Raw genomic sequence first — 27,475 nt, 5'->3', positions numbered from 1 at the left:
GCCCTGCTGTGTCTGGAGCCCATGTCCCTGCCCAGATACCTGGACCCAGATTACTACTCCTTCCCGGAGGCTGGATAGACTGTGTGCACCCTGCTACTTCAGAACCTGGTTATTAATGACTTGCTAACTCGTTATCTTGAGCATTGCGTCAGCACTGTGAGAATCACTTTATTGCCACTTAACTTGGTATCAGCCCCGCTGGCTCCCTCAGTCACACAGGACTAGCTGCAGCAGGGAATAGGACCAAAGCCATTCCCAGTCTAGCTCACACAGCTCCAGGCTTAGCTCACACAGCTCTGGGCCCAGCACACACAGCTCCGGGTCCTTGCTAGCCGTCCCAGTTCTCAGCATCCTCGGATACCTAAGAAGGAGCCAGTTCATCTCACCTGCCTGATACCCTTGGATTAACTTGCAGTGGATTCGGTTGAGCAGGCACTTACAAGAACAAGGTTAGATTTTATACCTTGCTCAGACACCATAAGCAGTCCTCCTTCTCGCCGTGGTTCCAATGTTTTCCTGGTTTTCAGCTTCCACTTAGTACACTGGTTGAGCAAACGCTATGGAAACACTGATTAGTGTAAGTGACTTTTCATCCTTCTGTTTGTGTTGTGCAGCGTGGGCCCAGGACTTCTCCTTGTACCCTCCTACCCCCTGCTTGACCCCTCTGCTTTTCCTACTCTGTAGACTGGAGTCATAGCTCACATAGCCAAACCGAGTCCCTCCGTGATCCTCAGCCGGTGTGGGCTCTGTCCGGACCTGCTGCTGCTGTCACATATCTGGGTGCAGAGCTAGTACTGAGGCCATCCGAGTCAGACTCCACGCTGCAGGACAAGACATTCAAGGCTTTCCAGCCACACTCGAGGAAGGAGCCTGCCTGGGCTCTCACTTTCCTCAGTTCTACCACCTTAGGCAAGTTGTTTGCCCTCAGTTTCCCCCACTGTAAAAGTGGCACCTACCTCCTGTAGAAATTGTCATGGGACCCAAACCCAGAATGTCTTGAGAAGCTCAGCAAAGGACCAAGCAGCCATCGGGTCCTGTCTCCAACATCCTATAAGCCCAGGGCCTCCCCATTCTGCCCACTTCCCTGACTGGCCCACTGAGCCAGGATTATCTTTACCTTGAGGCTTGGCACGGAGCCTGCCAAGTTTGTGGTTGTAGACATACGGCTGAGCCACCTCTAGGTGCCACTTTCAGATCCTGAGGCCAACTGTTATCTCTCTGGGGCAGGAACTATCCAAGGTGTTCTCTATCTCAGCATGGTATCCAATTTAGGGTTCTGTATCAAAGACAGAATGGGTATGACGGCTTTGACCCCAAGTATGTTTAACTTGTTTGAAAGTGTTCTTCTAGGTGAATCTCTGTGAATTTGAGGCCAGCATGATTTACAAAGTGAATTCCAGGACAGGCTCCAAAGCTACAGAAAAACCCTAGGGAAAAAAAGAAAAGAAAGGAAAGGAAAGGAAAGGAAAGGAAAGGAAAGGAAAGGTAAGGAAAGGAAGAAGGAAGGAAGGAAGAAAGCAAGCAAGAAAGAAAGAAAGAAGGAAGGAAAAAGAAAAAAGAAAAAAAAAAAGAAAGCAGCTTTCACCTGACCCTTGCAGACAGGCTGAGTGACCTAACCCTAGGTACAGCATGACTTTTACTTGTTACTTAACAGATGTTAGTGGACCGAAAATAATTGCTCTAATGTCCATTGAGTAGCACTCCTCTGTGGGACCCCACAGCCCACACTTCCTACACTGTAGCAGTCTCCTGGTGACAGACTCATTGGTGAAGGATTTCCATTTCCTTGGGGGAATGGAATTGTCAGAGCTCTGTGTGGTCTCTGGCTCCTTCCCCATTCTCTTGACGCAGCCCCTCACGCAGCGGGAGCTCTCATGGAAGCTCAGTGTTCAAGTGTTCATGAAGACACAGCACCTCCGTGGCACTGGGACTGTGGCATTGGGACCCATTCACATCTGGGTGAATGACTGACATTGGGGACTTACAGTAAGGTATGGGGTTCACTTTCCTCCATGAGGAAGGAGACGGCTTTACTTTTTATGTGTTGATCTCACAGACTTGACTTAATACACCTTCATCAGGTGTCTAACCAAACCTCAATGAAGCCTCCTACTTAGGCTTCTACAAGAGGCACCTTAGGCTGTACTTGCAACACATGGGGGGAGAGAGAGAGAGAGAGAGAGAGAGAACAGTTCATCCACCCCTGTCCCTACCTTGCTTAATGCCCACTTGAAGTCATTAGGGCCTTGCCTCTAGGTGTGTATCCTCTCTATCCCTCTCTGTCTCTTTGAAGCTTGCTCTGCTTGGCTCCCCATAACTCTGATCTTAATTTGCCCTCTGAAGCCATTTCTAGATATTGCCTTTGCCCATGCAAAGCCAAGAGCTTCCTGCAGCAGGAATGGGCTTAATATTCCAGTTCTATTACTTCCATTACATTTGTTTGCTCCCACCCCCGACGCTTTACCTCTGCTTGTTGAAGCTGCAGCTGGGAGGCACCTCGTTCTCAAAGATTCCCTGGTCAGGAAAGCAGTGAGGATGGTGGGGGTGGGGGAGTGGGGAGTGGTGTCATGCAATAGCCTCAACGAGGAAGTCTGAATGCAAGAGACCGGTCCCTCATAAAAGGACTCCAGAACATTCTCTGAGGGAAGCTTTTCCCAGAAAGCGCCTTGAAGAGCGGGACTGTTGTGTCCCAAGCTATGTGGTGAGGACCTCATTTGTCAACAACTGTAAGGCTCTCTGGCCTCTGACAGCAGTCAGGGTGGAGCACAGTGACCCCGCGACCCAGAGGCCAGGAGCATCCCTGAGCTGGAGAGGGGAGATGAGCCATCTGGTTCTGTCAGTGCTTTCGATTTCCTACTCTTTCACTCCCATAACATCCTGGAGCTTGGCATGCTCAGCGCCAGCAGGCCTGGCCCAGCTGCGGCTGCGCAATCTTCCAGGTTGCTCCTTATTCACCCTTTCCACCAGGTTCCTCCTGTATTCTTCCTCATACCATAGAGCCTTTGTCAGGAGTATTGCTCAACCGTGGCTGTCCTGTTTCTGGCCTGCCCACCTCTAGCCCACTGGGCACAGGTGGCAGAGACAACTACAGTGCTGACCACTCAATTCTCATTCTTTCCCCTTCCTTCATTTCATTTTAGCTATTTAAAAATAGCATTTATTGGGCCAGCAAGATGGCTATAGCATAAAGGCATTTGCTGTCACACTTAATACTCTGAGTTTGATCCCCAGAACCCCCATGATGGAAGAAGAGAACCAAGTCCTGCAAGTTGTCCTCTGACCTACACACACACACGCACACGCACACTCACACGCATGCATGCACGCACACACAATAAATGTTTTTAAAAAAAGCCAGGCATTGCGGTGAATGACTGTAATCCCAAATCATTTGTAGGCAAAGAGACAGGAGGGTCTGGAGGCTCTCACTTTAAAACCATGTTTTAAACCTTGGACTAATTCTAGATCACAAAACTAACACTGAATTCCTGTCCACTGTTGGGCCAGTTTTCCACAGCACAGTAATCAAAACTGAGACACTAATACTAGCGAAGTGTGTTACGAGAATGAGATTGTATTCCAAGTCTACTCTTTCCATTGACACCCTTGTTCATTTCAAGACTCAATCCTATTATATGAGTAGAGGCATCATTTTTAAGTAATTTTAATTTTTTAAAGATTTATTTATTATGTATACAGAGTTCTATCTGCATATATGCCTGCAGGTCAGAAGAGGGCACCAGATCTCATTACAGATGGTTGTGAGCCACCAAGTGGTTGCTGGGTATTGAACTCAGGACCTCTGGAAGAGCAGCCAGTGCTCTTAACCTCTGAGCCATCTCTCCAGCCCGAGGCATCATTTTTTACACACATCTATAACTTGTTGTGCATGCTATTTTGTTACCATCTCCGCTCACTTGATAACACATCACAAACCCTTCTCCAATTGCAATCATAATTCGATTTTTTTTTTGCTGACTAGACTGAAACCCAGGACCATGCTAAAGACATCTTCTGCCGCTGAGCCGTACTTCTCTTTAGGGTTTTGAGATGGATCTCACTGCTGTAGCCCAGGCTGCCTCAAATCATGATCCTCTTGCTTTCCCTCTGGAATGAGGTGATTACAGACACCCACTACCTGCCTGTCATCGTTTTTAATAGTAGCAGAGCTTTTCATTGTGTGGATTTACCATCATTTGCTGAACCAGGGCCTTGTTCTACGGCTTTGTTTCTAGCTTTTCCCAGCTATAAAGAATAATGAGACACATGCTTCTGAAAGACACATCTCTGGCTACTTTGTCGTAAGAAAACTCCCAGGAATAGAACTGCTGTGTCCAGGGGACCCATTCTTTCTTCCAATTTGCCGGCATGGATTTGACCCTGTTGCTAGTCCTTCTGATTTCAAGAGACTGCTGACTCTCACCCGGAGGTAGGCAGGAGAAGAAGAAAAGAGGTGGTAAAATAGCCAAAGCTTTTGGGTTGTGCAGACAGGGAGAAGACATTAAAGGATCTGTGGGTCCTTCCTGGCTTCTTGGCCTTCTGCAAAGCCCACTCTCAGCTAGACATCTACCTCCCTAGAAAGGAGGCTGCTTGCTCTGAGCCCAAGGATAATGGGGAGAAGATGGGGAGGGGGCGGGGCAGAATCTGCTAATGCATTTTGCCAGCATCTTTGGTTTCTCCAATATCCAGCCAGACTATTAGCAGGTCCCCAAGGATGGCCTTATTCCTCACATCATCCCCCATTTCCTATAAATGGGAAGTGACTAGGGAGTAGGGTTTTAGCATGTGTGTGCACATGTGAGCAATGGGGGAGGGACAGGAGAGGAAGGCAAGGCTCCTGGTGGTTTTCCTACTCGGTGGAGAACTGAGACCCAGAGAAGCTATTTGTGCAGAAGGGCCGCAGCATGGTGGGGAGGAACACAGGTGTGACAATTCCTCTGCGCTCCGAAGTTACAGGCAGAGCTAGATGAGGGGCTTCTGCAGCCAGAGGCTGTGATCAGGGAGTTGGGGGGGAAAGAATGAAACTGAGAAGCTACCTCAGTGTCTTTAAGGCATATTCATGGCCTGGGTCGTCTTAAGCACTCAGAAACAGTTCCTGGCATATTGGTTAACCAGGATTATGACAGAAGGCGGCACAAGGAAGAAGGGATATTAGAGCAGGATGGCCTAAGGCACTAAAGTCTCCCTGTGACTTGGGAAGGAAGCACCTTTGTGGAAAACAGTCTCAGGCAGTTGTTCAGGTGGCCGGCAGGCTGCTGGGTCTCCTACCAAGCTGTTCCCTCACTCTCTGGAGCCCTTCCCCCTCTTCCCTGGAGCAAGGAAGGAAGCACTGACAAGAGAGAGCACTCCCAGTCCTCAGAGGAGGACAACACTCTGCTCCCGCTGTGCTTTCCCAAGCCTGGAAAATACCACTGTCCACTCTTCTGGGCTCTGTAATTTTCCACCTGACCACCTGACCTAGCATTCCCCCTGACTCCTGCCCTTTACCCTGGGGCAAAGGGGACACTCGCTCAGGGACCCAGGACTCCTGGGCTCTCTGCTGGCCACAAATAAGTATGCCAAAAATGTTGGAAAGCCAGGGTCCTGACTTAGGGATGGAAGCTCATGTGCTCCCAGAGAGGCCATGCCCAGGTGGTTTTCAAATTGAACTTAATGACTCAAAATGTAAGCTCTTGACATTTTTGTCCTCTGCTCGCCCCTGTGCACACACACTCTCTTCCCCACTACCCCACTTCTCCCTTTGATATCTCTCTTTCTGTTCTGCCCCCTTCCTCCCACCCGGGGTGCCTTTAAGGATCAACCGACTAGCTGCCTCTTCTAACAGAACTCAGAACATGGGAAGGACTTTCCCCGTGGTGCACAGCTGGTTAACACCGGGCTAGCATTGCAATCCAGCACCACAGAGGCCAGTTTCGACCTAAGGCCAGCCAGGTCCTTCCCTTCAAAAGCATCTCCTGGGACTTGGTAGTGCAGATGGTTCCAGGACCCTATAGATACCCGATCCATCTCAAGATCTCGTGGTGTAGATGGTGTATTTGAACACAAACCTACACATATCTTCCTGAAGACTTCATCTCATTGACAGATTACACACACTTAATACGATATAAATGCTGACACAGGTAAGAACTTGTTTTGCATATCTTGCTCAGAAAATGACAAGAAAAAAGGTCTATTCATATTCATACCGAGACAATCAAAATAATCCTCAGCCTAACACACAACACATATCAATGTAACATTTTCCTCTAATATTTTATAATTAGTTGAGTCTCGTGCACCACAAAAATCCACAGAAATCCCTGGCCTGTGATATTGAAATCAACAAGTCGCCTAAATGAATTTCTCTTCTCTTTATAAAATTCCATGGATGAAAGCCCCCATCCTCCACCCTGAGGTCAGGCTAGAACTGCAGCGATCTGTCTCTCACCTGCACTGGCTTCCTGCTAGTCAAGGGACTTTTAGAAACACTGACTGGGAACATTTTGGTGGCAATTTATCACCTCTCCTTCCGTGTACATAATCACAATAGAAAAAAAAAAAAGAATTGGGAGTTTGTCTTTGAGTTGCAGAAAGAGGCACTGAGTTAGCTTTCCGAGAGCAGGGAGAGTAACTCACAGAATGTGACAGATCCTTGCAAGGCATGGGCCAGGGCGGGTACCCGAGTCGTTGCTGTGCCTGGACAGCAGGACGTCCAGAATGGCACGCGCGGGTAATGGTCGCAGACTGACCCGGGAGCGGAGGGGAGGTACCCCGTGGAGTCGGGTAGTTTTTACCAAAATGTTTTGGTGGCGAGCGGCAGAGGGGGCGGTGCACGGCCCTAGGTAATGATAGGGCAGTCTAGGAGCCACGCGGGGGCTGCCCGTCCGGCCGCGACCAGAAAGGAGACTGCTTTTCCACCTCCTGCTTTCTTCCCTTGGGGACCGGCCCCACCCCTCCATCCCCTCCCAGCACCCCCCACCTCCGACCCGCCTCGCCCCGCCCCCCTCCTGGCAGCCCCAGCGCGCATGCTCTCTCCCCCCACCGAGTAACCTGGAGATTTAAAAGCCGCCCGCTGGCGCGCGTTGGAGAAGCAGGGGTCCGAGCTTGCACGCGCCAGCCCCAGGTGACAGCCGCGCGCCGGGCCAGGTAGGGGAGGGGCCGGTCCCGGTGGGAAAAGAGCGGGCGGGTGGCCACGCTCGGCGGTGGCGTTCTGCTTCCCGCGGGATGGGGCCGCGCTGTGGCGTCCCGGCCCTGCGCGAGAGGAGGCTCGTGGGGAGGGCGCGGCCCCTGGCGGCCCGGTGCCCAGGGCGGGCGCCCGCTCGCGTCCGCGCCGAGTGCGCTTCCTCAGGGAGCGCTGAGCTGCGGCGCCTGCTGTCCGGGGCCGCGCGCGGAGGGCGGGATCGGGGCCGTGGAGTCCCGGGCCAGGCCGGCCCTGCTGCAGCCTCCTGCTGCAGAGTTTTCTTTAGAAAGTTGCGTTTATTTCTTCCCTTGTCTGGGCTTCGCCCGAAAGGGGCAGATGAGTCACCACGGCGCGCACAGTTCACAGTTAGGGGGAGTCCGAGAAGGGGCCTCCGGTTGGGCGCCGTGGTCGGGGACAGAAGGGGGACATAACTTTCTTGGCGGTAGAATTGGGGCAAGGCTTTGGTGGAGTTGAGGCTGGATTGGTGAGTGTATGTGTACACGCGCGATTCTGTGTGCCCCTCCTCTCTGCCTCGGTTATTCTCCTGCGGAGGGGCAAGCAGCGCCGTCTGTGACTCCTGTGTCCCAAGGTTCAGGTAGGAATGGGGAATACTCTGCGGTTCTAGAAAGCGCTAGGCGGGCGGCAGCACGCCCGTTGGAGAAACCCCAGGAGCCTGAAGGCTCAGCCCTCCGCTGGTCTCCGCTCCCCTCCAGGGAACCCTGTGACTATTCTCTCCCTTGACCTACGACTCAGCCCACTCCTTCGTGACACGCACTTGACTCGTCCAAGGCCACGGGGTACCCGGTGCTTCCTCTTTCCCCAGGAGTCTTGAGTTGGAGGTAGGAGGAGTTTGGTCCCGTGGGTACTTGGAGAGAACTTGATATCCAGCTGTGACAGACCCTATCCCAGCTAAGTTGAACTTTGAATAGCCCAGTTGGGGCCTTGCAGCCAGGCGTGGCGTAGACACGGGGGTTCAGAATGACTCTTGCTGGGCTCCTGGAAGCTTTATTCGGTAGGGAGGGTGAGATTGTTGGCGTTTCCTAAGCGTGAAGCACAATTCCTTTCCCAGAATGACAGCTTCGGTGTGGGTCCACGTGCCTAAGGCGTGGGGAACAGGTTGACATATGGAGCTGGGAAGAGGAGGGGCCCAAGAACTATATGCTGAACAGGAAACCTCAGAACCTCACAGAGCTCCAAATCCTAGGAAGTAAGAGGGACATGTTTGAAGCCTCCGGCCCTTCTGTTGGATCAGTTTCATCCCCTCATTCCTCCCTTATCTCCCGCCAGCTCCAGCTCCAGGGCTGTCCTGGAAGCAAGACTGTACTAAAAGTGCCCAGAGAGTGGGGCTTGACTCACTGGATGGGTCTAAAGATAACGACACAGCTCTGGACACACAGGCCCCAGTTAGGGTCTTTTCCAAGCTGAGCTTTCCTACGCACTTTTTGGGTGGAGGGTGAAATCCACCATCCCTCTGGTTCTCTGAGTAACCTGTAGGAGCTGGAAGAGGAACTGGACAAGGTCCCTGGGTGGTCCACTATGCCCCGCAGGCTTCTGGGTACTGGTCCCAAGCTGGAACAGAGCCCTGGGAAGAGAACGGTAGGTGTGGGGGGGGGAGGAATGAATGGTTCAAGGTCACCGGAAGTAAGTGGGAACCAGTGGACCCTTACAGCACTGGGGGGGAGGGGGGAAGGTGTGTGAGAACACAGACTGCCCGGAGAGGCGGCTTTTCCATCGCCCCGTTCAGCTCCACCGGCTGCGCTCCACTAGCCTGCCAGTTGTGCTAACTTTTCGACGTTGCTGCGAAATGGGGACGGTGATGATAATGACCATGCCCTCTGTACGGCTTTGTTATTTAAATTAATTACAGCACATAAATAGCGCTAAAAAGATACACACAGTCTAAACATATAACTTCATCAAATAACATATATAGAATTTAACTGTGTGTCTTTAGCCCAGCCTGATGGCCTACACCTGTAAACTCAGCACACTTGGGAGGCAGAAGCAAGAGGATTAGGACTTCCAGGCCAGTCTCGTGTATAGGTAATGAGTTCCAGACCAGCCTGAATTATGTGAGATTAAAATAACAATAACCCCCCCCCACACACACACACACCGGCAAAACAAGCAAACCCATTTTGTTATGTCTGAAAATGCAGTAAATGCTCAATGCACGCTAGTCTGAACTGTTATATTTATCACCCGTGTCTGGATGGTCTGCAGCGACTGGTCTGAGACTCTTTGGGGGAGGGGGGGTCCTGCTGTTTTTGTGACAGTGTCTGTGGCGCTCAGGCTGCTCTTGAACTCGCAACTGTCTTGAGCGCTCTAGTGCTGGGATTATAGGTGTATACCATCACGCCCAACTTGGGCCCTGCTCTTTTTATATTTTTTTTTAAAAAAGCTGCTGTCTTAGACTTCTTTAGACTCCTGTCCCTTTGGGAAGTTTGTTCAAGTCACTAAGGGACTTGGCCCTAGCAAGTGGCTCAGATCCCATTTCCTCCAAAGTGAGTTGCTGGCCTCCTGACTGTGCTTTCTCCTCCACAAAGCAAGCATAGGAGGACCTGCCCTCCAGGATTTCGGGATTAAGGAGACAGCCACAGGTAAACCTCCTCTGTGCAGAGCGGCTGCTGCTTATGGAGCTAAATGTCAGCTGCTGCTGTGTGCAGGCAATCATGGTGGATTAACTTAGAAACTGGTTTCTTAGCCAGGAACTGTCACCATATATTACCATACATAAGCCATGGGGAGCACATTTGCAGCTGAGTTTTGGGACCGGTGCAAAGAACAAACCAAGACTGGGTGGACATCTAGAGCTCTTGCCCTCTCTGTACTTTCTGACGTGTTCTATGATTAGTGTAGAAACCACTGCCTACCTCCCTCCCTCCCAGGAGTGTACTCAGTCTGGAGGAGGGCACTGGGAGGTAAGGGAGTGAATGCGTGCCCTGAAAGGTTAAGAGCCTTCTGTGTAGATAGGTTCCATGTTTTAGGAAGACTGTGGGGAGGGTGCCCTGAAGTGAGAACTCCTGTCTGTCTTCTCTTTCCAGCCTTTGGGGCCTTTCACTCTGCACTCTGGTATCCACGAGGAAAGCCCAGCCTAGCTAGCTTTCTAGGCTTTCATTCTGTCAGAGTTAGATTGCAGTCCTCCCAGCCTAACTTCCTATGAAAAGCCAGTGGCCCTGTTTGCTGGACAGTGTGTGTGGAGGCTGGACCAGTTGGTGCCAGGCCCAGCATCTCAAATGCTGATGCCACTTGACTCCCGGCAACAGAGCTGGAGTACTGAGCTTTGTCTAGTGTATTGAGTGTTGCCTGGGGGTGGGGTGGGAGGGGGAACAGGGGCAGTAATGGAGCCTTATCAGCGTCCTGATCTTTGGCCAGAATTACCTGTTTAATTCCATTTTCTGCAACAGGGTCTGTGTTTCTTCCTCCTCCGCTGAGGGACTGGAATGGGGAGCCCTGTTAATTCCGAGGTTGAAGGTGTGATCCTGCCCACACTGTTGACTTGATTTCTCTGTTAGGTGGAGGTTCTAGTCACCCTGCAAGGCTGTGGTGGGAATTAGATGTGACATATGTCAGCAAAATCTACATAAACCAGATACTCAAAAAAATGTTTGTTCGCCTTCCCCAAACTCCGGACATCACTTTCGCTGGGGCGCTGGGACAAGCCCGAGTGAAGAAGGTAGGAAGAAACTCCTATCCTCGCTGCCACTGGTCATCAGACCCAGGCCAGGCTAAATGACCAGCCAGATGGGGTACCCTCAGGGCCAGCCAGCCCCCAACAGCAGTTCCTCTCCCTAGAGGGCCGTCAGCACCCCCAAGTATCTAATCACAAGTGTACTTGGAGCTAGCAAATAATAGCCAAGCTAGGAGCACTTTATCACTGTAGGGGTATAGCCATGTAGATTCTCAGCTCCTGTTGCTGGAGATCTGTGCACCCAGATGCCCGAGAGTGCCCTGGCTCACTCTTAGGCTCCCTCATCCAGCCAAAAGATTCCTGTCTTGGTCTGCCCTCTGGACCCCCAGTGCCTGGGCTGTGCTCTGCTTCTTGCTGTCTGGACTCCACAGGGTGGGTGCCATGGGAAAGGTGCCGGCAAGCCAGAGACTTCTGGCGGACCAAATGCAGAATCCAGACTCGTGTCTTAGTTGTGGCAAAGAGTTGGGGGAGAGAAAGTACATAACATCTTGGGGTTCAGGGGTTCCTGGAGGATTAGGTGTAGGACTTGAGCTGGAGGGTTCAGGTGATGGGCAGAGGCTGCTCAGAAAGGGGAAACAGCTAAAAGCAAAAACCAGCTAAGTGCCAGTGAATTCCTCTGCCTTGGGCCCAAGGAGGTGTGACCATCTAGGACACACCGATCTGAGAGCCGGATCTGAGATCAGAACCCAGTGGTGTGGCGTGGTTCTCATGTTCTTTCCTGTATACCACACTGGAGAGGGGCCAGGAGGAGGGCTGGCTGTGTTTGGAAATCCCAGGCTCCAGGGGCTCTGTGCCCTTTGTGTGCAGCACCTGCTTACCTTCTGTGACTCAGCCACAGGTCCACTTCCTCCAGGAAGCTCTGACTCCGACACTGCCGTGCCCCCTACTCGCTGGCCTGTGCCTTAGCACTTACACCACCTGAGCTGCGCACGGATTGCTTTTCATCAGCTTTCTCTGTCCTGCTAAGTAGAGCTATAATCAATTATTTCTGTGCCTCCATCACTTTCACTGGTGTGGGGGGATGGTAAAGAACTCGGCTCTGTGACTACTGATGGGCGTGTTTTAGGGCTCTTAGACATTTCTTTTTTTTTTTCTCCTTGACATCAGATTTCTCTGTGTAGCCCTCACTGTCCTGGAACTACTGTGTGTGTAGGATGGCTTCGAACTCACAGAAATCCACCTGTCTCTACCTCCCGAGTGTGGGGTTAAAGGTGCATGCCACAACCACTCTCTTTGACATTTCTTTAGGGGTCCTTAGGTTGCATGTTGAGGTGTACTTCCTCCAAGGGTGGGTAAACCAGCTTCCTAATGTTCCCTTTTGGGATCTGTTTTTAACCTTGTTCACCTGCGTGACTGTTTTTTCCGGGCCTGGGATCAACTATAAGCTATGTAAGCTGTCCCCGCTGAACTAGATCCTCAGGGTGCTTTGTTTTTGAGACACGATCTCACTGTGTAGCCCTGGCTGGCCTAGAACGCACCATGAAGACCTGGCTGACCTCACACTCATGGAGATTCCTCTGCCTCTGCGGGGACTAAGAATGCGTATCACCATACCTGGCTATTTTTTGTTATCTCTTTTGAAACAGGGTCTTGCCATGTAGCCCAGGCTGTTCACAAACACGCAGTCCTCTTGTCTCAGCCTCGCTAATGCTAGGATTATGGGTGTGTCCCTTGTCTCTGAGACTACACTTCCACAGAACTGACTGCCCTAGATCCCTCTCGTTACAGATAGACTGATCACAGACCTGAGTATGTCAGGGTAGAGAGAGGTCACCAGACTTACTTACGATCCTGGAGGTAGGGCATCCAGAGCACTCTGCCCAGGGCTCTCCTCAGCCCTGAATTTGGCTCAGATGCTCAGCCCTGGCCTCTTTCTTGTGTTCCTCACCTCTAGAAAGAGGCCAGGCTAAGGGAGAGGACTCCGATTGGCTGTGTGCACCATGGGAAGAGCTGCCCAGTCTGGCCTGACTGACGGACAGGTGTCAAGTTCACTGAGAGAAAGGCTGTTGAAGTTTCACTTTGCAGAGGCTCTGAAAGAGTGGGAGGGAACTTCTGAGTGGCCTGGAGACTGTGCCGAGACCCCCGTTACTCCCTTGGTTCTCTTCCTCCTCTGTAGAGGACTTCAGGACTTTTTAGCACTCTGCTTTTATTGTGGACCAAGAACAGAAAGAATTTAGTTACTGATTTCTGCCAGGAACAGAGTCCAGTTCCAGGAGAGAGGAGCAAAAAGGGCAGTTCTGTCCCGGTGCCCTGCTTACTCGGCTGCGTTTCAGGTGACTTCTGACCTTGGCATAGTGCTGGGATCTGAGCTGTGTGTGGACGGGCCTCATGGGGTAAGTGCTGCTGGGGAGCTCTTCACCTCATCCCCCTGACTCGTGGAAGACCGACTGTGACCAGCCCCTCCCTGATGCCCTGTAGCCTTGTCAGGGGACACCTGCCCATGAGATCACCCTACCCGAGTCTCAGGACAGGTGCTAGGTCACCTCACTGTGCACTGGAGGCTAACAGATTAGCTCTCTTGTTTTACAGGTATGGAAACTGAGTCCTAGGGCGGTGAAATGACTTTCCTGGGTTACACAGCTATCAGTGGTGCTGAAACAGGACTACATCTTTCTGGCTCGCCGTTCAAAGTGTCTTCCTGAATGTTTTGAATGGTTGCAGATTTCCTGGTTTTAGGTTTTCCAACCTTGGAGGTTCTCTGAAACTGAAGTTTGCTTCTTGGGAAATAGGAATATGAAATAGCAAGTCTGTATGGTAGACCTTTATTAAGAGATCTACCACGGTCCTGGCATGTACTCAATGTCCGCTGGGCAGTTGGTCGGGTTAGCTATTGTCATCATTGTCCCTGTAGATGGAAACAACTGTTTGGTAACCATGGGACAGCCTTCCCTCCGCAGCAGATCTGTGGCACTGACCTCGCCTCACCTGTTGGGGCCAGCACCTGGGAAGGCGTTTACATTCTTGGCATTCCTCTTGCCACTGGGGGCTTCTGGGATCTGGTGAGAGGCCTTGTAGATGGGGGAAGAGGGGAAGCTGAGGAGAATGGATCTTTTCAACCGCTATGTTAGGTCATGAGAAAGCCCCTCCCAGGTTCCCTCCACCGAAGGCCCTTCTTAGCCTTTTTCTCACATGACTTCGAAGTAGTTGGCTTGTAAGTTTTGGGTTTCATGGTGCTCAGGCTGGAACTCCGGAACATTCTGCATGCTAGCACCCTATCCCTGAGCCATCCCTGCAGCCTGAAGTCAGCGGCATGAAGTTCCTTCTGTGAAACGGGCATGCTAGTTGCACCCCTAATCACCCAGTAGCTAGCTGGCGGAGTAAGCTGATTGGAAGTGGGGCTGGCGTGCATGTAGCCAGCAGTCACACGGGCTAACTGCAATTACGAACTATAGATGTGGAAACTAAGGGTCAGAAGGTCAAGTTACAAGCAGGCAGAAACTGGCATCCCCCAAAAGCTGGGTTACTGTGGAACCTACCAGGGTGCAGGAGAGCCCCAGGGATGGAAGAGGGTTCCTTCTGGTAGAAGATTACTGCTTGTCCTGGTATGGAGAACACATACAGTGTGACCGTGGGTGGCAGCTGTTGTCAGCGATGTAGCCTGGAAACAAACGCACGTGTGTGCTGACTGTCACCAGGGCCGCCCAGGAGACCTAAGGGTACTGCAGCCTCAGCCTGGGCTGGCCAGGACTGTCTGCTGGCCAAGGTGAGGTTCAGGCCAGCCCCAGAGTCCTTGTCACTAGATTGGAGAGGGGAGGGGAGGGGAGGGGAGATCAGCGCGGCCTCCAGGGACGGGCTTGTTACCCCTTTCCCTCCCCTTCCCCCAGGCTCTAGCATTTGTTTCCTTCCGAAGCTGCGCTGGGCTCTTAGACACCGCAACAAAGGCCACTTTCCTCCAAGCTACTGCCACCTGTTGGGTTTTCACACATTTCGAGGGAGTGGGGGGAGGGAGCCGTTGCCCTTTTCCCAGTGTCTCTGGTGTGCCCCCGCTGCCCCCCCAGGGCCTGGGATTCTCTTTGCTGCCTGGTTGTGACAGGACTCCGGAGCAGGAGGAGGTGGGGGGCCAGCAGCAGCTGGAAGGGGAACTGAGTGGGAAGGGGCCAGAGCTGGCAGCGGGGGAGAGTTTGATGGATTACTCCGCAGGCCCAGAGGTTTCTCCCTAATCCCCCTTTGTGTCCTGGCCTGCAGCCCCTCACTCTCTCTGACAAGCTGCTGAGCAGAAGGCTTCTAGTCTGAAGGAAGAAAAGGCAGCTCAGCAGGGTGAACTCTAAATCCCTGGCCTCCCAGCCACGGGGGAGGCAGGAGCTGGGGAACCTGCCTGGGGTGGGGCCGGGTCCCCCTTCCCTCTGCCCAGCCCTTGTTCTTTGTTAGGGTGCCCTCAGAGTGGCGAGGTTGTCTTGTGAAGGGGGTCCTTGGATGCCTGTGAGGTTCTGCTGCTTGAGTAGTCACTGTGGAGTTTTTCTTGAGTGGGAGGGACAAGGGATAAACAGACCCTCCCCGTTTGGAAATAGCGGGTCCCAGAAAGCCAAAGACCAGTGGTAGGCTGGGAGGTATGGGGGCTCAGTGGTTCTACGCTGCATCCCCGTCCCAGCAGCCCAGGTAGACATTTCCACAGCACCTGCGTGAGGTCTGTAAGAAAGGGCTCTAAAAAGCAAGCTCGGTGCCTCAAGGTGTCTCTAAGTTTCCTTATGAAGCTACCATGAGGATACAGCTGTACTTGGTGCTGTGTACCAAGTTTTACTAGGCAAGGCTCAGGACATTGGTCTCCTGGGACTGAGGCAAGGGTATGGGCAGTAGGGGTGTTGCGCTGGGAAACAGTCAGACCCCAGAGGGTCATCTTCTTGCTGCCAGCCTCAAGGGTCTGCTCAGTGTGGAACAAAGCACTGAATCCCGTCCACTGTGGAGGAGCAGGGGTCCCTACCTCCTTTCCCTCTGGCCTTGCCTGAAGCGGGCCAGAGAAGTTGAACTGGGGTGCTCAGCCCCTTCCTTTGGCTGTGCCTGGTGCGAGACAGTCCCTACCAGGTTTCTCTCTCCGGGAAGGACGGTGGGTTGTGGTGCCAGCTAGAGAAGTGTGTTCTGAGTCTCCAGCGGACCCCGTCTGTGAGAAAGCAGCCCTCTTTGTGAGTGTGAAGGGGAGGACACAGGGTCGCAGAGCCTGCAGGGTCAGTGTGAGGGCCGAGGCTGTTTGATGTGCCTGGGCGGGGTGTGGGGACTCCGGCATGCATAAAGAGGCCATAGAATTTCTGTGTGACAGTGGCGGGGCGGGGCCTGTCTCAGACTCTGCTGGCTGTGGCCTCTGTCAGCAGAGGGTATCTGCTCCGCCAGGCCACCTCAGCCGTGCGGGGTGGCAGGAGCCCCTTTGAAAGCCCTCAAAGGCCTCTTTATGTCGCCTCTGATCCGCCCTTCCCCTATGGAGCCTTGAAGGACAGGGCTCACTTGGGTCACTTTCCTGTGCTGGCCTCCACTCTGCCTTTTGAGTTTTGGACAAAGTTCAGGCCAAGTTTGTTCCTGTGACTCAGTTTCGCTTCCCTAGGCTGCCTGCTGGGGGTGAAGTGGAGGCATTCTGGGCCAGCAGGATCTATCTGTCTTAGCCCTCACTGGGTTTGTGGCTGGGCATGTTATAGGTGTGTTTGGGAGGAAGACTAGGTTTTCCATCCTTACCCACACCTCTGCTGAATCTGTTCATCCCTTTGCACACACATTTCTCAGGTCCCTAGTCTTGCTGGGACGTGTGTCAAAGAGTTGCCTGCCCTGGGGCTTGGTGCTGCATCTTGAGGTTCATAGAATTGTTAAGGAGTCCAGGTTCACTGACACCCCCATGCCGCCTTTATAGGCTTTAATTCTGATCCCTATAGGGATGAGGGAGAATGGCTTAGGGAAAGCTTCATGAAGGGTCCTAGTGGTTTCTCCTGGCTGTCTCGCTGTCTGGCCATGAAGACCCACAGAGGAGGAGGGCGAAGTGTGAAGCGTGAGAGGAACATCCGCACCCGCACCGCGAGGCTGCTCATGCTTATCCTTCCTCCCCTGACCTGGTCAGCCTTCCTCCACCTTCCTCTTCCTGCCACCCCCTCTCCAGGTGAGCAGCTGGCTCTGCGGGTTGATCTCCTGTTTGGCAGACCAAGCTTCTGCAGAAGTTGTGGGGAAAGCACCTGAATCTGAAAGTCTCTGATGAGAAGAAAATGGGGGAGAGTTAGACCCTGTCACCCTGCCGGTGTTCCTTAACCCAGGAGGATGAGGGAGCCCGGACTGAAAGGGGCAACTGTGATCTGTCCCTTCCCAGCTTTGATGAGAGCACACTCTGGTGCTGCCGCCAGAATGGTACTGGGTTTCTGTCTCGGTACCCGGGGCAGAGGGACCTGTGGGTAATTGTGTCAGCTGGAGTCAGGGCATGGGGGCCTACAATAGGGTTGGCAGACCCGTATCAGGGCGGCAGTTGAGGAGGGTGGGGCAATGAGGTAAGAAAGTAGGACTTTGGGGGGCTTAGAATTCCTTGGATAATTCTGGACTCAGAAAAGTTGGGCCATCAAGAGTGTTTCTCCTTCCAGAGCAGAGAAGGTATAAAAAGAGGGAGGGCAGACTCAGCAACCAAAGTACAGAGGCCTGGGAGCCTGTCTGCCTTATACCCCACTCATGTCCATGAATTAATTGTGTGAGCCCCTGGCCGGACCCCAGATACCAGGTAGAGAATCTCAGTGGGGTGCAGAGAAGCACCCTAGCTCAGAAGCTGCCCGGACTGCAGGAGGATGGGGGAATGCTTGTGTTTCTATTTTTCCGGTGGCCTAAGAACTCCCCACTCCCACTCCCAGAAGTGCCCAGGGGACTGAGGGAGAACTGCCTTACGGGAAGGAAGGCAGGTGGAGTGACCTGACTAATGGAGAAAGCAGGACTTGGAGAATAAGGGCAGGTTTATGGGTGAGGTTGGGTCTGGCAAAGTCTCTGTTTGCTCAAGGAGGACCTGGTCTCTTAAACCCAGTGCAGGAGAGTGCCCAGTCCCTCCCAGGCCGAGCGAGGGTGGGGAGTAGAATGGCTAGAAGTCTTTTACCCCAGAACCTGCCTCTCTGGGCTGGAGAACTTTCCCTCTGTATCACTAGGGAAAGGGCAGGGGTCAAGTTGAACCCAAGTAGCCCAGCTAACACCGATGACGGTCGCTGCTTCCGCTTCGGGACTGTGTGGGTCAGTATTTTATCTTCCTTTTTCATGCTGCCCTCTCATAAACCTTACTGTAAACCTTTCATAAACCCTTACCAACCAACGTGTAGGGACTTTGGGGAGGGAGCTGCCAGGTTGCCCAGATTATCTCAAGTTCTGTATTTCCTGGTTTTCCAGCCGCTGAACTCCAGGGGGCCAGTGTGGAGTAGACAGACCTTCCTCAGTTAGATGGTGTCTGGTCTCCGAGGCACAGCTCAGCACCTACTGCAAGCTTTTTCACTCACAGGGTCCCCTGGGGTGGGGGCACGGAGCCTGGTGTTAGTGGAGAAGATAAAAGGAGTGCCTTTTATCAGGAGCTGGTTGTTGGCAGAGGGGATGTGTGGAGGGAGCTGCAGCCTCTCTTCAGCAACATTTATAGGGTTGACTGGTGAGGAGTGGAAAGGTGTGTCCCAGTGGGGTATAGTGGCAAGTTTTGTTTCCTCTTCCTCTGTTGGGGTAAATGGAGGTTGGCAGGCTCTTAGCTTTTCTCACCAGGGCCTGCCCCCCTCCCCCCGTCTTTTAGTACATTTTGTTGCTTATTTGAAATTTCCCCTTTCAATCTTTAAAAACCATTTGCTTGTGTGTGTGTGCGCGCGCGCGTGCGTGCACGCACGCGTGTGTATATGCGTGGGTGTGTGGCGCTGCTGCAGGGTTGAACCCAAGGCTTTGCACATGTCAGACAGTTTCTCTACCTCTAAGTTGCACGCAACCCCTTCTTTAATATTGGGGCTCACTATGTAGTTCAGGCTGGCCTCAAATTGATGATCCTCCTGCTTCAGTATTCCAAGAGATGGAACTGTATGTAGGACTACTTACTCACCGTGCCCTTCTTTCATAGTTTGCGTAGCAGGCAGCAGTTGTGCCTGTTGGGAAGCAAGACCTGGCAGTTACTCACTCAGTGAACCCAGTAACTACAGAGGGACTGTGAATGGAGGCCAGAGGTCAGCTAGGAAGCGATGGCGTCCCACTAGCTCGGGGCTCATCGGCATCATCTCAGATGCTACCAATCAACACATAGGGCTGAGATCTAGGATCCTGTGCTGTGAGGCTGCAGTTTAGGAGCGGTCCTAGCTGGTTGGGACAGTTGGGCAGTCATGTATGGATTGCACTGTCCCCCACCTCCTGGGAACAATGAACTCGAGCTCACGTTCACCATGAGGAACTCTGCGTCTCAGTGACAGGTTGAAGCCCCACATAAGGAACTGTCCTCTTCTTCCCTCATGTCTCTGGCCTGGGGCATGGGGGTTACAGTGTGACATGCATGGCTCAGGGCCTTGGGGCAGAGAAGAGGAAGCCCCACTTTATCGTTTTGCTTTTTAACAGGTTACACGAGCTTAATTATGTGTGTGCTGTGTGTTCTTGTTTGTGTGAGTGGAGGCCAGAGGTTAGCTAGTGGATGTCTTCCTTGACGCTCTACTTTTTTTTTTTTTTTTTTTTTTTTTTGAGACAGGATCTGTCATTGAACCTGGAGCTCACAGATTGGCTAGGCTGTCTGGTCGATGAGTTAGAGCTGCCAGCCAGGCTCCACCCCAGCACTGGGACTGTAGACAAGTGAGGCCACACTGGCTCTTATATGGTGCTGGAGATCGGAATTTAGATCTTTATGTTTTTGTATCAGGCACTTTGCCAACTGAGCCTCCACCCCCCGCCCTCGTCTCAAAGTATTTGTGTGTGTGTGTGGTATGTGTTCATGTGCATGTGTATCGGTGTGTGCAAAGGCCAGAGATTGATAATCAAATGTCCTCTCCTATTGCTCTCCGAGTTATTTTCTGGGACCAGGTCTTCACTGGAGCTGGGGGTCACTGACTCAGCTGGATGACCCTGGGATCGTCCTGTTTCTACCTCCCAGCCTGAGGGTTACAGATGTACATTACCGTGTCCAGCTAAAAACCTGCTGGGAATCTCAACTCAGCGCCTCATGTTTGCACAGTAGACACTTGGCCGAACCACCTCTCAGCTCCAGAACTGTCACATTTAACAAAAATTGAGTGGCCCCATCTTGGGAAGTTGGAGAGAAAAGCAAATGAGTTGGGCCCGGCAGAGGGTGTCCGCCACCTTGAGAGCCAGTCCTGAGTTTCTCCAAAAAGGGCAATTGTGGAGATGCTTCAAAAAAGAGGAAATGACATCTGCTTGGCCTTGGCGTGCTGGCGTTCAAATGTCATTTTCTCTTCTAGCAATGCTAGACTAGTATTAACATGGCTTTCCTGACAGAGTGACTGGGTCGGGGGTAGCTGAGCGGAGGGCTACCTCACTGGCCTGCAAAGGAGCAGGCTTCAGAGAATGTGAAGCAAACGCTGCAGATCTGGTGCCCGGGTCCCAACATTTCATGTGACTGTGATTGTCTTGCCCTTCTAGGATCTGACTGATGAGATATGCCCCCATCAAGGCACTGCATGATGACACGTGTTTAGCGTGGGATGAAATGCTGCGCGGGTACCAAAGGGCTGACGGAAATGGGAGTCTGGCTGAACCCTAGGAAGTTGGTGGTAGCGAGGAGACGCCATGGCAGGGCTGAGCCAAAGCAGCTGTGGAGGATGTGAACGGCCCCTGAAGCCCTAACTGCTCTGTCCATCATGATCCAGAGGCTGTGGGCCAGCCGCCTGCTACGGCATCGGAAAGCCCAGCTCCTGCTGGTCAACCTGCTGACCTTTGGCCTGGAGGTGTGCCTGGCTGCTGGCATTACCTATGTGCCGCCCCTTCTGCTGGAAGTAGGGGTAGAGGAGAAGTTCATGACCATGGTGTTGGGTGAGTCTCTCCGCCTTCCTTTTCGTCTGTTATAGTACATACATCTGGACCATAGGCAGCAGATCTCCTGCCTGGGAGGGGGTGGGAGGCATTGCCTGCTCCCGTTTACACCAGCCCTTGGGGACAATCCACTTAACACACAAGGAAAGGGAAGCTTAGGGGAGACTAGGTCTGTCTTCTTTAGCCTAGCTGGTGTGCCCGTTGCTCGGTAGAACTGGGACTTCACCATGGTTTCCCAGTCAAGATTCTCCTTCCCGGGCACAGGACAGGTGGAGTGGGCTTCTGATGCTGTGAACAAGCTCGGCAAGAGCCACAAACAACAGGTGCTTACTCTTGTGGCTTCCCTCCTTCCAGAGAGGATGCCTTGTGAGGATGCAGGGGTGCAGGCTCTGGGTTCTGCCCTGCTTCTAACCTGCAGCAGACCCGTGATGTTGCCTCTCAGGTGTTACATGCCTGCCACAGTTTCCTCACCTGAAAACAAGGTGTCTATAATACACCTTACTGAGAGGAGCAGAGACCCTGCCAACGCCAAGTGTGGGTCTTGCCTGAGTGTGACATGTCATGCCAAGGAGCTAGACCTTTTCCCCCTTGTCCCCCTTGTCCCGACCACTGATCTGTGCTATTTGTCCTTGCAGGCATTGGCCCAGTGCTGGGCCTGGTCTCTGTTCCACTCCTCGGCTCAGCCAGTGACCAGTGGCGTGGGCGCTATGGCCGCCGGAGGCCCTTCATCTGGGCTCTGTCCCTGGGTGTCTTGCTAAGCCTCTTTCTCATCCCAAGGGCTGGCTGGCTGGCAGGGCTGCTATGTCCGGATGCCAGGCCCCTGGAGTTGGCCCTGCTGATCTTGGGAGTGGGGCTGCTGGACTTCTGCGGCCAGGTGTGCTTCACTCCGCTAGAGGCCTTGCTCTCTGACCTCTTCCGGGACCCAGACCACTGCCGTCAAGCCTTCTCTGTCTATGCCTTCATGATCAGCCTCGGGGGCTGCCTAGGCTACCTCTTACCTGCCATTGACTGGGACACCAGTGCGCTGGCCCCCTACCTGGGCACTCAGGAGGAATGCCTCTTTGGCCTCCTCAGCCTCATCTTTCTCGCCTGCATGGCAGCCACTCTGTTTGTGGCTGAGGAGGCAGTCCTGGGCCCACCCGAGCCAGCAGAAGGGCTGTTGGTTCCCTCCGTGTCACCCCGCCGCCGCTGCCCGTGCCGTGTCGGCCTGGCTTTCCGGAATCTGGGTGCCCTGTTTCCCCGGCTGCACCAGCTCTGCTGCCGCATGCCTCGCACCCTGCGCCGGCTCTTCGTGGCTGAGCTGTGCAGCTGGATGGCACTCATGACTTTCACACTGTTCTACACAGACTTTGTGGGAGAGGGGCTGTACCAGGGCGTACCCAGAGCCGAGCCAGGCACTGAGGCCCGGAGACACTATGATGAAGGTAAGCCTTTGGCACCAGGGGAGGCTGCTGTGGGTGCTGCCCTGCAGAGGACAGGCTGGGGTTGGGAGGTGCTCACAGCCTGGGCCCTGCCTGGTGACAATACCCTGGGCCCCAGCTCCCTGTCAGTGAAAGATAAAGGATTCATCTATGTGCTCATGGATGTGGCCACTATCCTTGTGGTCTCGTCAGGGCGTCCGAGTCTGTGTGGCTCCATTTCCACCGGGCCTTCTGCTCCCTGCTTACTTTCCCAGGAACTCACCATGCCTTCTAATTCAAGCATCCCACAGAGCTGTCTTAGAGCCAATGTGGGGCCATCTTGTGCTCCTCAGCCCTTCTCCTTTACACAGCTTGTACCTCTTCCTTAGTGTATCTTCCTTTGCCCTTATCTGACAGCTCTGGCCACATTCACTGGTCACAATCTGGATCCTATTGTTGTGGGCAGGCAGGGAGGGCCCTGGGCAGCAGGTGCCCATGGCCACTAGTCTCTGGCTCCCCCAGACTTTTGTAGGGTCCTTACCCCACTTCTTCCCTACCCCCAGGCATCCGAATGGGCAGCCTGGGGCTCTTCCTGCAGTGCGCCATCTCCCTCTTCTTCTCCCTGGTCATGGACAGGCTGGTACAGCGGTTTGGCACCCGGGCAGTCTATCTGGCTAGTGTGATGACCTTTCCTCTGGCTGCTGGTGCCACATGCCTGTCACACAGCGTGGTCGTGGTAACAGCCTCGGCTGCCCTCACCGGCTTCACCTTCTCGGCCTTGCAGATCCTGCCTTACACGCTGGCCTCCCTCTACCATCGCGAGAAACAGGTATTCCCATTGGCCAGGCACAGGGTGGGGTGGGCTGAGCCGTTCTGAATGGGGTGTCTGACCAGAGATGTTAGAAGAGGCTTGGCTTTCTCTGACCAGAGAGGACAGCTGGGGCCAGAGGCTCCAGCTGCTGGAGAGGTGTAGATTAGGAATGACTACATCTAGGAATGACTTCCTGGCTTTAGAACTAGAGAGCACTTGAGTGGATGATTGCAGGAAGTGCGGAGTCGGTCGCTGGGAGTCCTGGAGACTAAGCACACAACGGAAGCCCTCCACTCCGGGCTGTATTACTGTATCCAGAGGTAGGGTGTGGGTCCCTGGCGTGTGGCTGCAGCAGATGGCATGGGAATAGCCTGGCCTTGGCTATTCTTTCAGAGAGGAATTGGATCAATCTGTATCTTGCTTGCTGCAGGACCGAGAAGGCTTCTTGCCCCTCTTTCTGGTTTCCCTTCTAATTCTGTGTCTCTGTCCCCCACTCCCCCCACCGCCTCTCCTGTTTTCCCCCTCTGCCTCCATCCCCTCTCTCAGTCCCCTCAGTGCATATCTGATCCTGACATACTGACTTTGTTTGCCTAAGCAATAAACTGAGAACCTGGCTCCTTGTTCCACCAGCCCCTGCAGAAGGCCCCTTCTGTGGGAGGTCTCCTGACCTAAACAGCACGTTCACCTTGACCCCTGCCCTGTCCTCAAACTGAGTTTAAAGACCTGGATTCAGAACTCTACCCTAAGGAGCACAAGTTGCTGTAGCTTAGGGGAGAGGCTACAGGCCTCCCACGTAGTTTTCAGAGTTAGTGAGGACATGGCCCTGGCCACAACCAGTTTACATCACAGTAATTTGCAGAGGTGTGGAGAGGTGGGCTGGGAGTGGAAACCCGGTCCCTTGGGCCGCAGGCTCTCTTGGAGCTCTGGGCTGGGCTCTAAAAGCTGCTGTCCCCTGGGTGGTGGTGACGCATGCCTTTAATCCCAGCTCTCTGGAGGCAGAGGCAGGGGAGCTCTCTGTGAGTTTGAGGCCAGCCTGGTGTACAGAGCGAGTTCCAGGACAGGCACCAAAGCTACACAGAGAAAGCCTAGCTCAAAAAAACAAAAACAAAAAAGCTGCTGTCCAAAGACCAGGCTTGAAGACAGGGTCTGTAGAGGTCTGACTCCAGCAGCAGCTAAAGACAGGCTTGGTCCTGCATCCTGTCTGTCTGTCCTTTACCACTCTCTGAGCTATGGGATAGGTTGATAAGTCGTGAGCCTCTCCAGCCTTGGCCGCCAGCTCCCAGTTCTCTGGTGCAGGCAGCTCCTTCGGTGCCCGACTCTGCTGACACGAAGACCCCCCGTGGGATAAGACCTCATCTTGTCCTGCAGTAGGAGGCCCCAGGTCATTGGGGCCTAGGGTTGGTGGGGTCAGGCAGCTGGGCTGTGTAGGTCACTAAAATGGCCTTCCTGCTGCCTCTCTCTTCTGCAAGGCCCAATTTCTGGGCTCTCTTTGGTCAAAGGCCAAGACAGTGATGCCCTCACCTTGGGCAGTATCTCCAACCAGAGCCTGGACCCTAGAGGAGAGACAAGACAGTGAAGACATCTATGGCCCAGTAGAAGAAGGGGTGTACAGGGGGTCGAGGTAGCCCTTGTGTGGGACTGGGGACTTTAGGAGTGCCTCCTTTGGGTTTTGTTTCTCTGTATCTCGCTTCTGTCTGTCCCATTCTGTCTTTTCTAGAGAGTTCTGTGCTTCTCTCAACCTGCAGATCTGAGTTTGTTGTCTTCTTACCTATTCTAAGAAAAGCTAGAGAAGACTTCAGGCTTCCAATTCCGGGTTTCTGTTTGGATCCACAGCAAGTAGGGTCTCCCAGTTTTCGGATTTTTTTTTTTTTTTGAAGGCCAGTTACCTGGTTTCTTAGAGCCCCTGAGTCAGAGGCAGTGAGGAACTCTCCTCATATCTGGGGATATCAGGGGATCCCTGCACCTGGATCCACACCTGTCTTTGTTTCCTTTTTGCCCCCCCCCACTCTCAGGTGTTCCTGCCCAAATACCGAGGGGACGCTGGAGGTGGTAGCGGTGAGGACAGCCAGACAGCCAGCTTCTTGTCAGGCCCTAAGCCAGGAGCTCCCTTCCCCAATGGACACGTGAGCCCCGGCAGCAGCGGCAGCATCCTGGGGCCTCCACCTGCACTCTGCGGGGCCTCCGCCTGCGATGTCTCCATGCGAGTGGTGGTGGGTGAGCCACCCGAGGCCAAGGTTGTTACTGGACGGGGCATTTGCCTGGACCTCGCCATCCTGGACAGTGCCTTCCTGCTGTCCCAGGTGGCTCCATCCCTGTTCATGGGCTCCATTGTCCAGCTGAGTCACTCTGTCACTGCCTATATGGTGTCAGCTGCAGGCTTGGGTCTGGTCGCCATTTACTTTGCCACACAGGTAGTGTTTGACAAGAATGACTTGTCCAAATACTCTGTGTAGATGCTGTAAGGCATCGAGGAAGGGTCTGCCTCAGGAGTCTTGGCCTGGAGGGCTGCTAAGCTGGCCTTTCCAGGTCTGTTGTTGCCTAGGTGGTGTAGCTCTCTGCTGCCCCCCTAAGGCTGTGAGGTGTGTAGTTGCACAGATAGAAGCTGGCCCACTGGCCGCGTCTCACATGGGTATCCGACTGAAGTTCCAGGGGTACAAGTGCAGGTTTGTACCAGTGCATTACCAAGGCTCAGAGTTAACGGCTAACCTCCGGCTTGAGTCACCACGGAAGGATTTAGGGACCTGAATGAACTTCCCTCTTAAGTCTCTTGTCCAGATTCTGCCCCTGTTGCTCTTGCATGGGCCTTTCCTCCGTAGGGTTCGACAGGATGGAAGGAGGAAGGAGGAGCCCCAAGAGGCATGATGAGACCCCGTGGTTCACAGCACCGCTTTTCTGCTGAGTCTCCCGCCCCACCTGTTCCGGGAAATGGCTCAGCTTGTTGGCCCTTGTGTTGGCCCTTGTGTTGCCGTCAGGGAGGCACAGGCCTTTAAATATTTAATTTATTTATTTAACAATTAGAAGTAAAATTCATTCCCATTTTGTGTGCCTAGGAGTTGAGTAGGGTGGGATCCCCAAGGATTGGTTCTCCTAAAATAGCCGATACTGCCAGACTCCTCTTCTAGGGTGATAGATATGTTCCCCCAAACTGCCTAGCCCAGTCCCTTGGGCAGTCCTGTTCACCCTTACTGAGATGTCCCCACTCGAGTTGAGGGAAAGGTTCTTCACAACATGCCAAGTCCCACTTTTCTCTCGCCCCAGCTTGGTTCCCCTGCTGCCCCCCACCCAGGACTGAACCCATGACGCAATTGCCCTTCCAACCCTGTCCACTGGCTCCATGACCTCAATGTGGGACTTCTTGAACCCGAAGCACAAGTGTGGTTCCTAAGGCCTCTGCCTCTGCAGCCCCGGGGGCGTATCTGTCACAGCCTGGGGAATCTCACACAAACTCAGGAGTACTCCCTGCCAGAGCCGAGGAGCTCTCGTCTAGGGGGTGGATTTTCAGTGCTGATTGCAATAATGTTGTGTCTTATTTATTTAGCAGAGTAAATATTTTATACTGTATGTGAGAAATCAGAGTATAATGTTTATGGTGACGAAATTAAAAGCTTCTTATATGTTTACTTGGTGCGTGTTTGTCTTTTTTGGGTGAGAAGGGTCCATGCTAAAATCAGCCTGATTTGGTTCCTGGGGACTCAGCTTTGGCAGCTTCAGTTCCATTTGTAGCCAGCAGATGGCGCCATGGACCATCACCCTGGTGACTGGGATGCAGAAGTCTTAAGTGCATCAAGGTACACTTTTCTTTCTCAAAAGAGTCACAGAAGATGAAGCATTCCCAGGACACTAGAGTGTAGCTGGCACATGGAGGCCGGATTTCAGCAGCAGGGTGCAGCAACATTCACATCACATTCTTTTCGGCCTCTGGTCAAGTTCAGTCCTTCCTGCCTTGCTTTCTCCCTGAGCATTCCAATCCTGACTGGCCTTCCTGCCCCCTACACTCTAGAGTGGTCAATACATTAATATCTACAAAAGGGCTCAAGTGGACTTCTGAAGACGTTTTCTATGGGGCTGGAGAAAAGATAGCTTGGTGGTTAAGAGCACATATAAGAACATATTGTTCTTGCAGAGAACCCAAGTTCAATTCCCAGCACCTATATCAGGCAGGTCAAAACTGCCTGTAAACTCCAGTTCCAGGGGATCTGACACCCCTCAGGCTTCCCCTCTACACTGACATACACATGTGGTACACATAATAAAATCCAAATAAATGACCTCCGCATTATTTAACTTAATCGTGAGACTTGTCGAACAGTCCTAAGGGGTGTGTCTGGTGTAACCAGAGCCCAGTTTCAACAACTCAAACCACGCTATTTGTTTCAGCTCCTCTCCATGGGTTGTTTTTAAAAATCATATGGCCAGACCATTTTATTTCACCTGTTAAACTTGTGTATGTAGCTCTAAGAAATGGGGCTTCAGCTGGAGAG

The 27,475-nt window shown here is 53.0% G+C and overlaps 2 protein-coding genes across 6 annotated transcripts; one reads left to right on the top strand and one right to left on the bottom strand.

The window, feature by feature from the left end:
* Positions 1 to 131: 131 nt before the first annotated feature.
* LOC125398129 (uncharacterized) lies at positions 132 to 16,858 on the bottom strand. The gene is made up of 6 exons (XM_087906656.1): positions 16,794 to 16,858; positions 13,779 to 13,886; positions 8,651 to 8,744; positions 7,033 to 7,793; positions 1,118 to 1,276; positions 132 to 821 (listed from the first exon to the last, which is right to left on the bottom strand). The coding sequence occupies exons 1-4, from the start codon at positions 16,856 to 16,858 to the stop codon at positions 7,041 to 7,043; spliced, it is 1,020 nt and encodes a 339-aa protein (XP_087762782.1). The 3' UTR covers positions 132 to 821; positions 1,118 to 1,276; positions 7,033 to 7,040.
* Slc45a3 (solute carrier family 45 member 3) lies at positions 7,013 to 26,614 on the top strand. 5 transcript variants are annotated; one of them, XM_048430700.3, is made up of 6 exons: positions 7,045 to 7,128; positions 7,876 to 8,001; positions 20,394 to 20,783; positions 21,419 to 22,207; positions 22,747 to 23,012; positions 25,007 to 26,614. In XM_048430700.3, the coding sequence occupies exons 3-6, from the start codon at positions 20,612 to 20,614 to the stop codon at positions 25,445 to 25,447; spliced, it is 1,668 nt and encodes a 555-aa protein (XP_048286657.1). In that variant the 5' UTR covers positions 7,045 to 7,128; positions 7,876 to 8,001; positions 20,394 to 20,611; the 3' UTR covers positions 25,448 to 26,614. The 5 variants fall into 5 exon arrangements, with proteins under 5 accessions (XP_048286656.1, XP_048286655.1, XP_048286657.1 ...); XM_048430699.3 differs by lacking the exon at positions 7,876 to 8,001 and having other exon boundaries at positions 7,013 to 7,105; XM_048430698.3 differs by lacking the exon at positions 7,876 to 8,001 and having other exon boundaries at positions 7,025 to 7,128.
* Positions 26,615 to 27,475: the final 861 nt, after the last annotated feature.

The sequence above is a fragment of the Myodes glareolus genome, chromosome 5 (assembly GCF_982192425.1).
Source record: "Myodes glareolus chromosome 5, mMyoGla1.1, whole genome shotgun sequence".
In the NCBI taxonomy this organism is placed as follows: domain Eukaryota; kingdom Metazoa; phylum Chordata; class Mammalia; order Rodentia; family Cricetidae; genus Myodes; species Myodes glareolus.
Note: the sequence above shows the minus strand (reverse complement) of the source record. Positions and strands in the feature narration are given on the sequence as shown.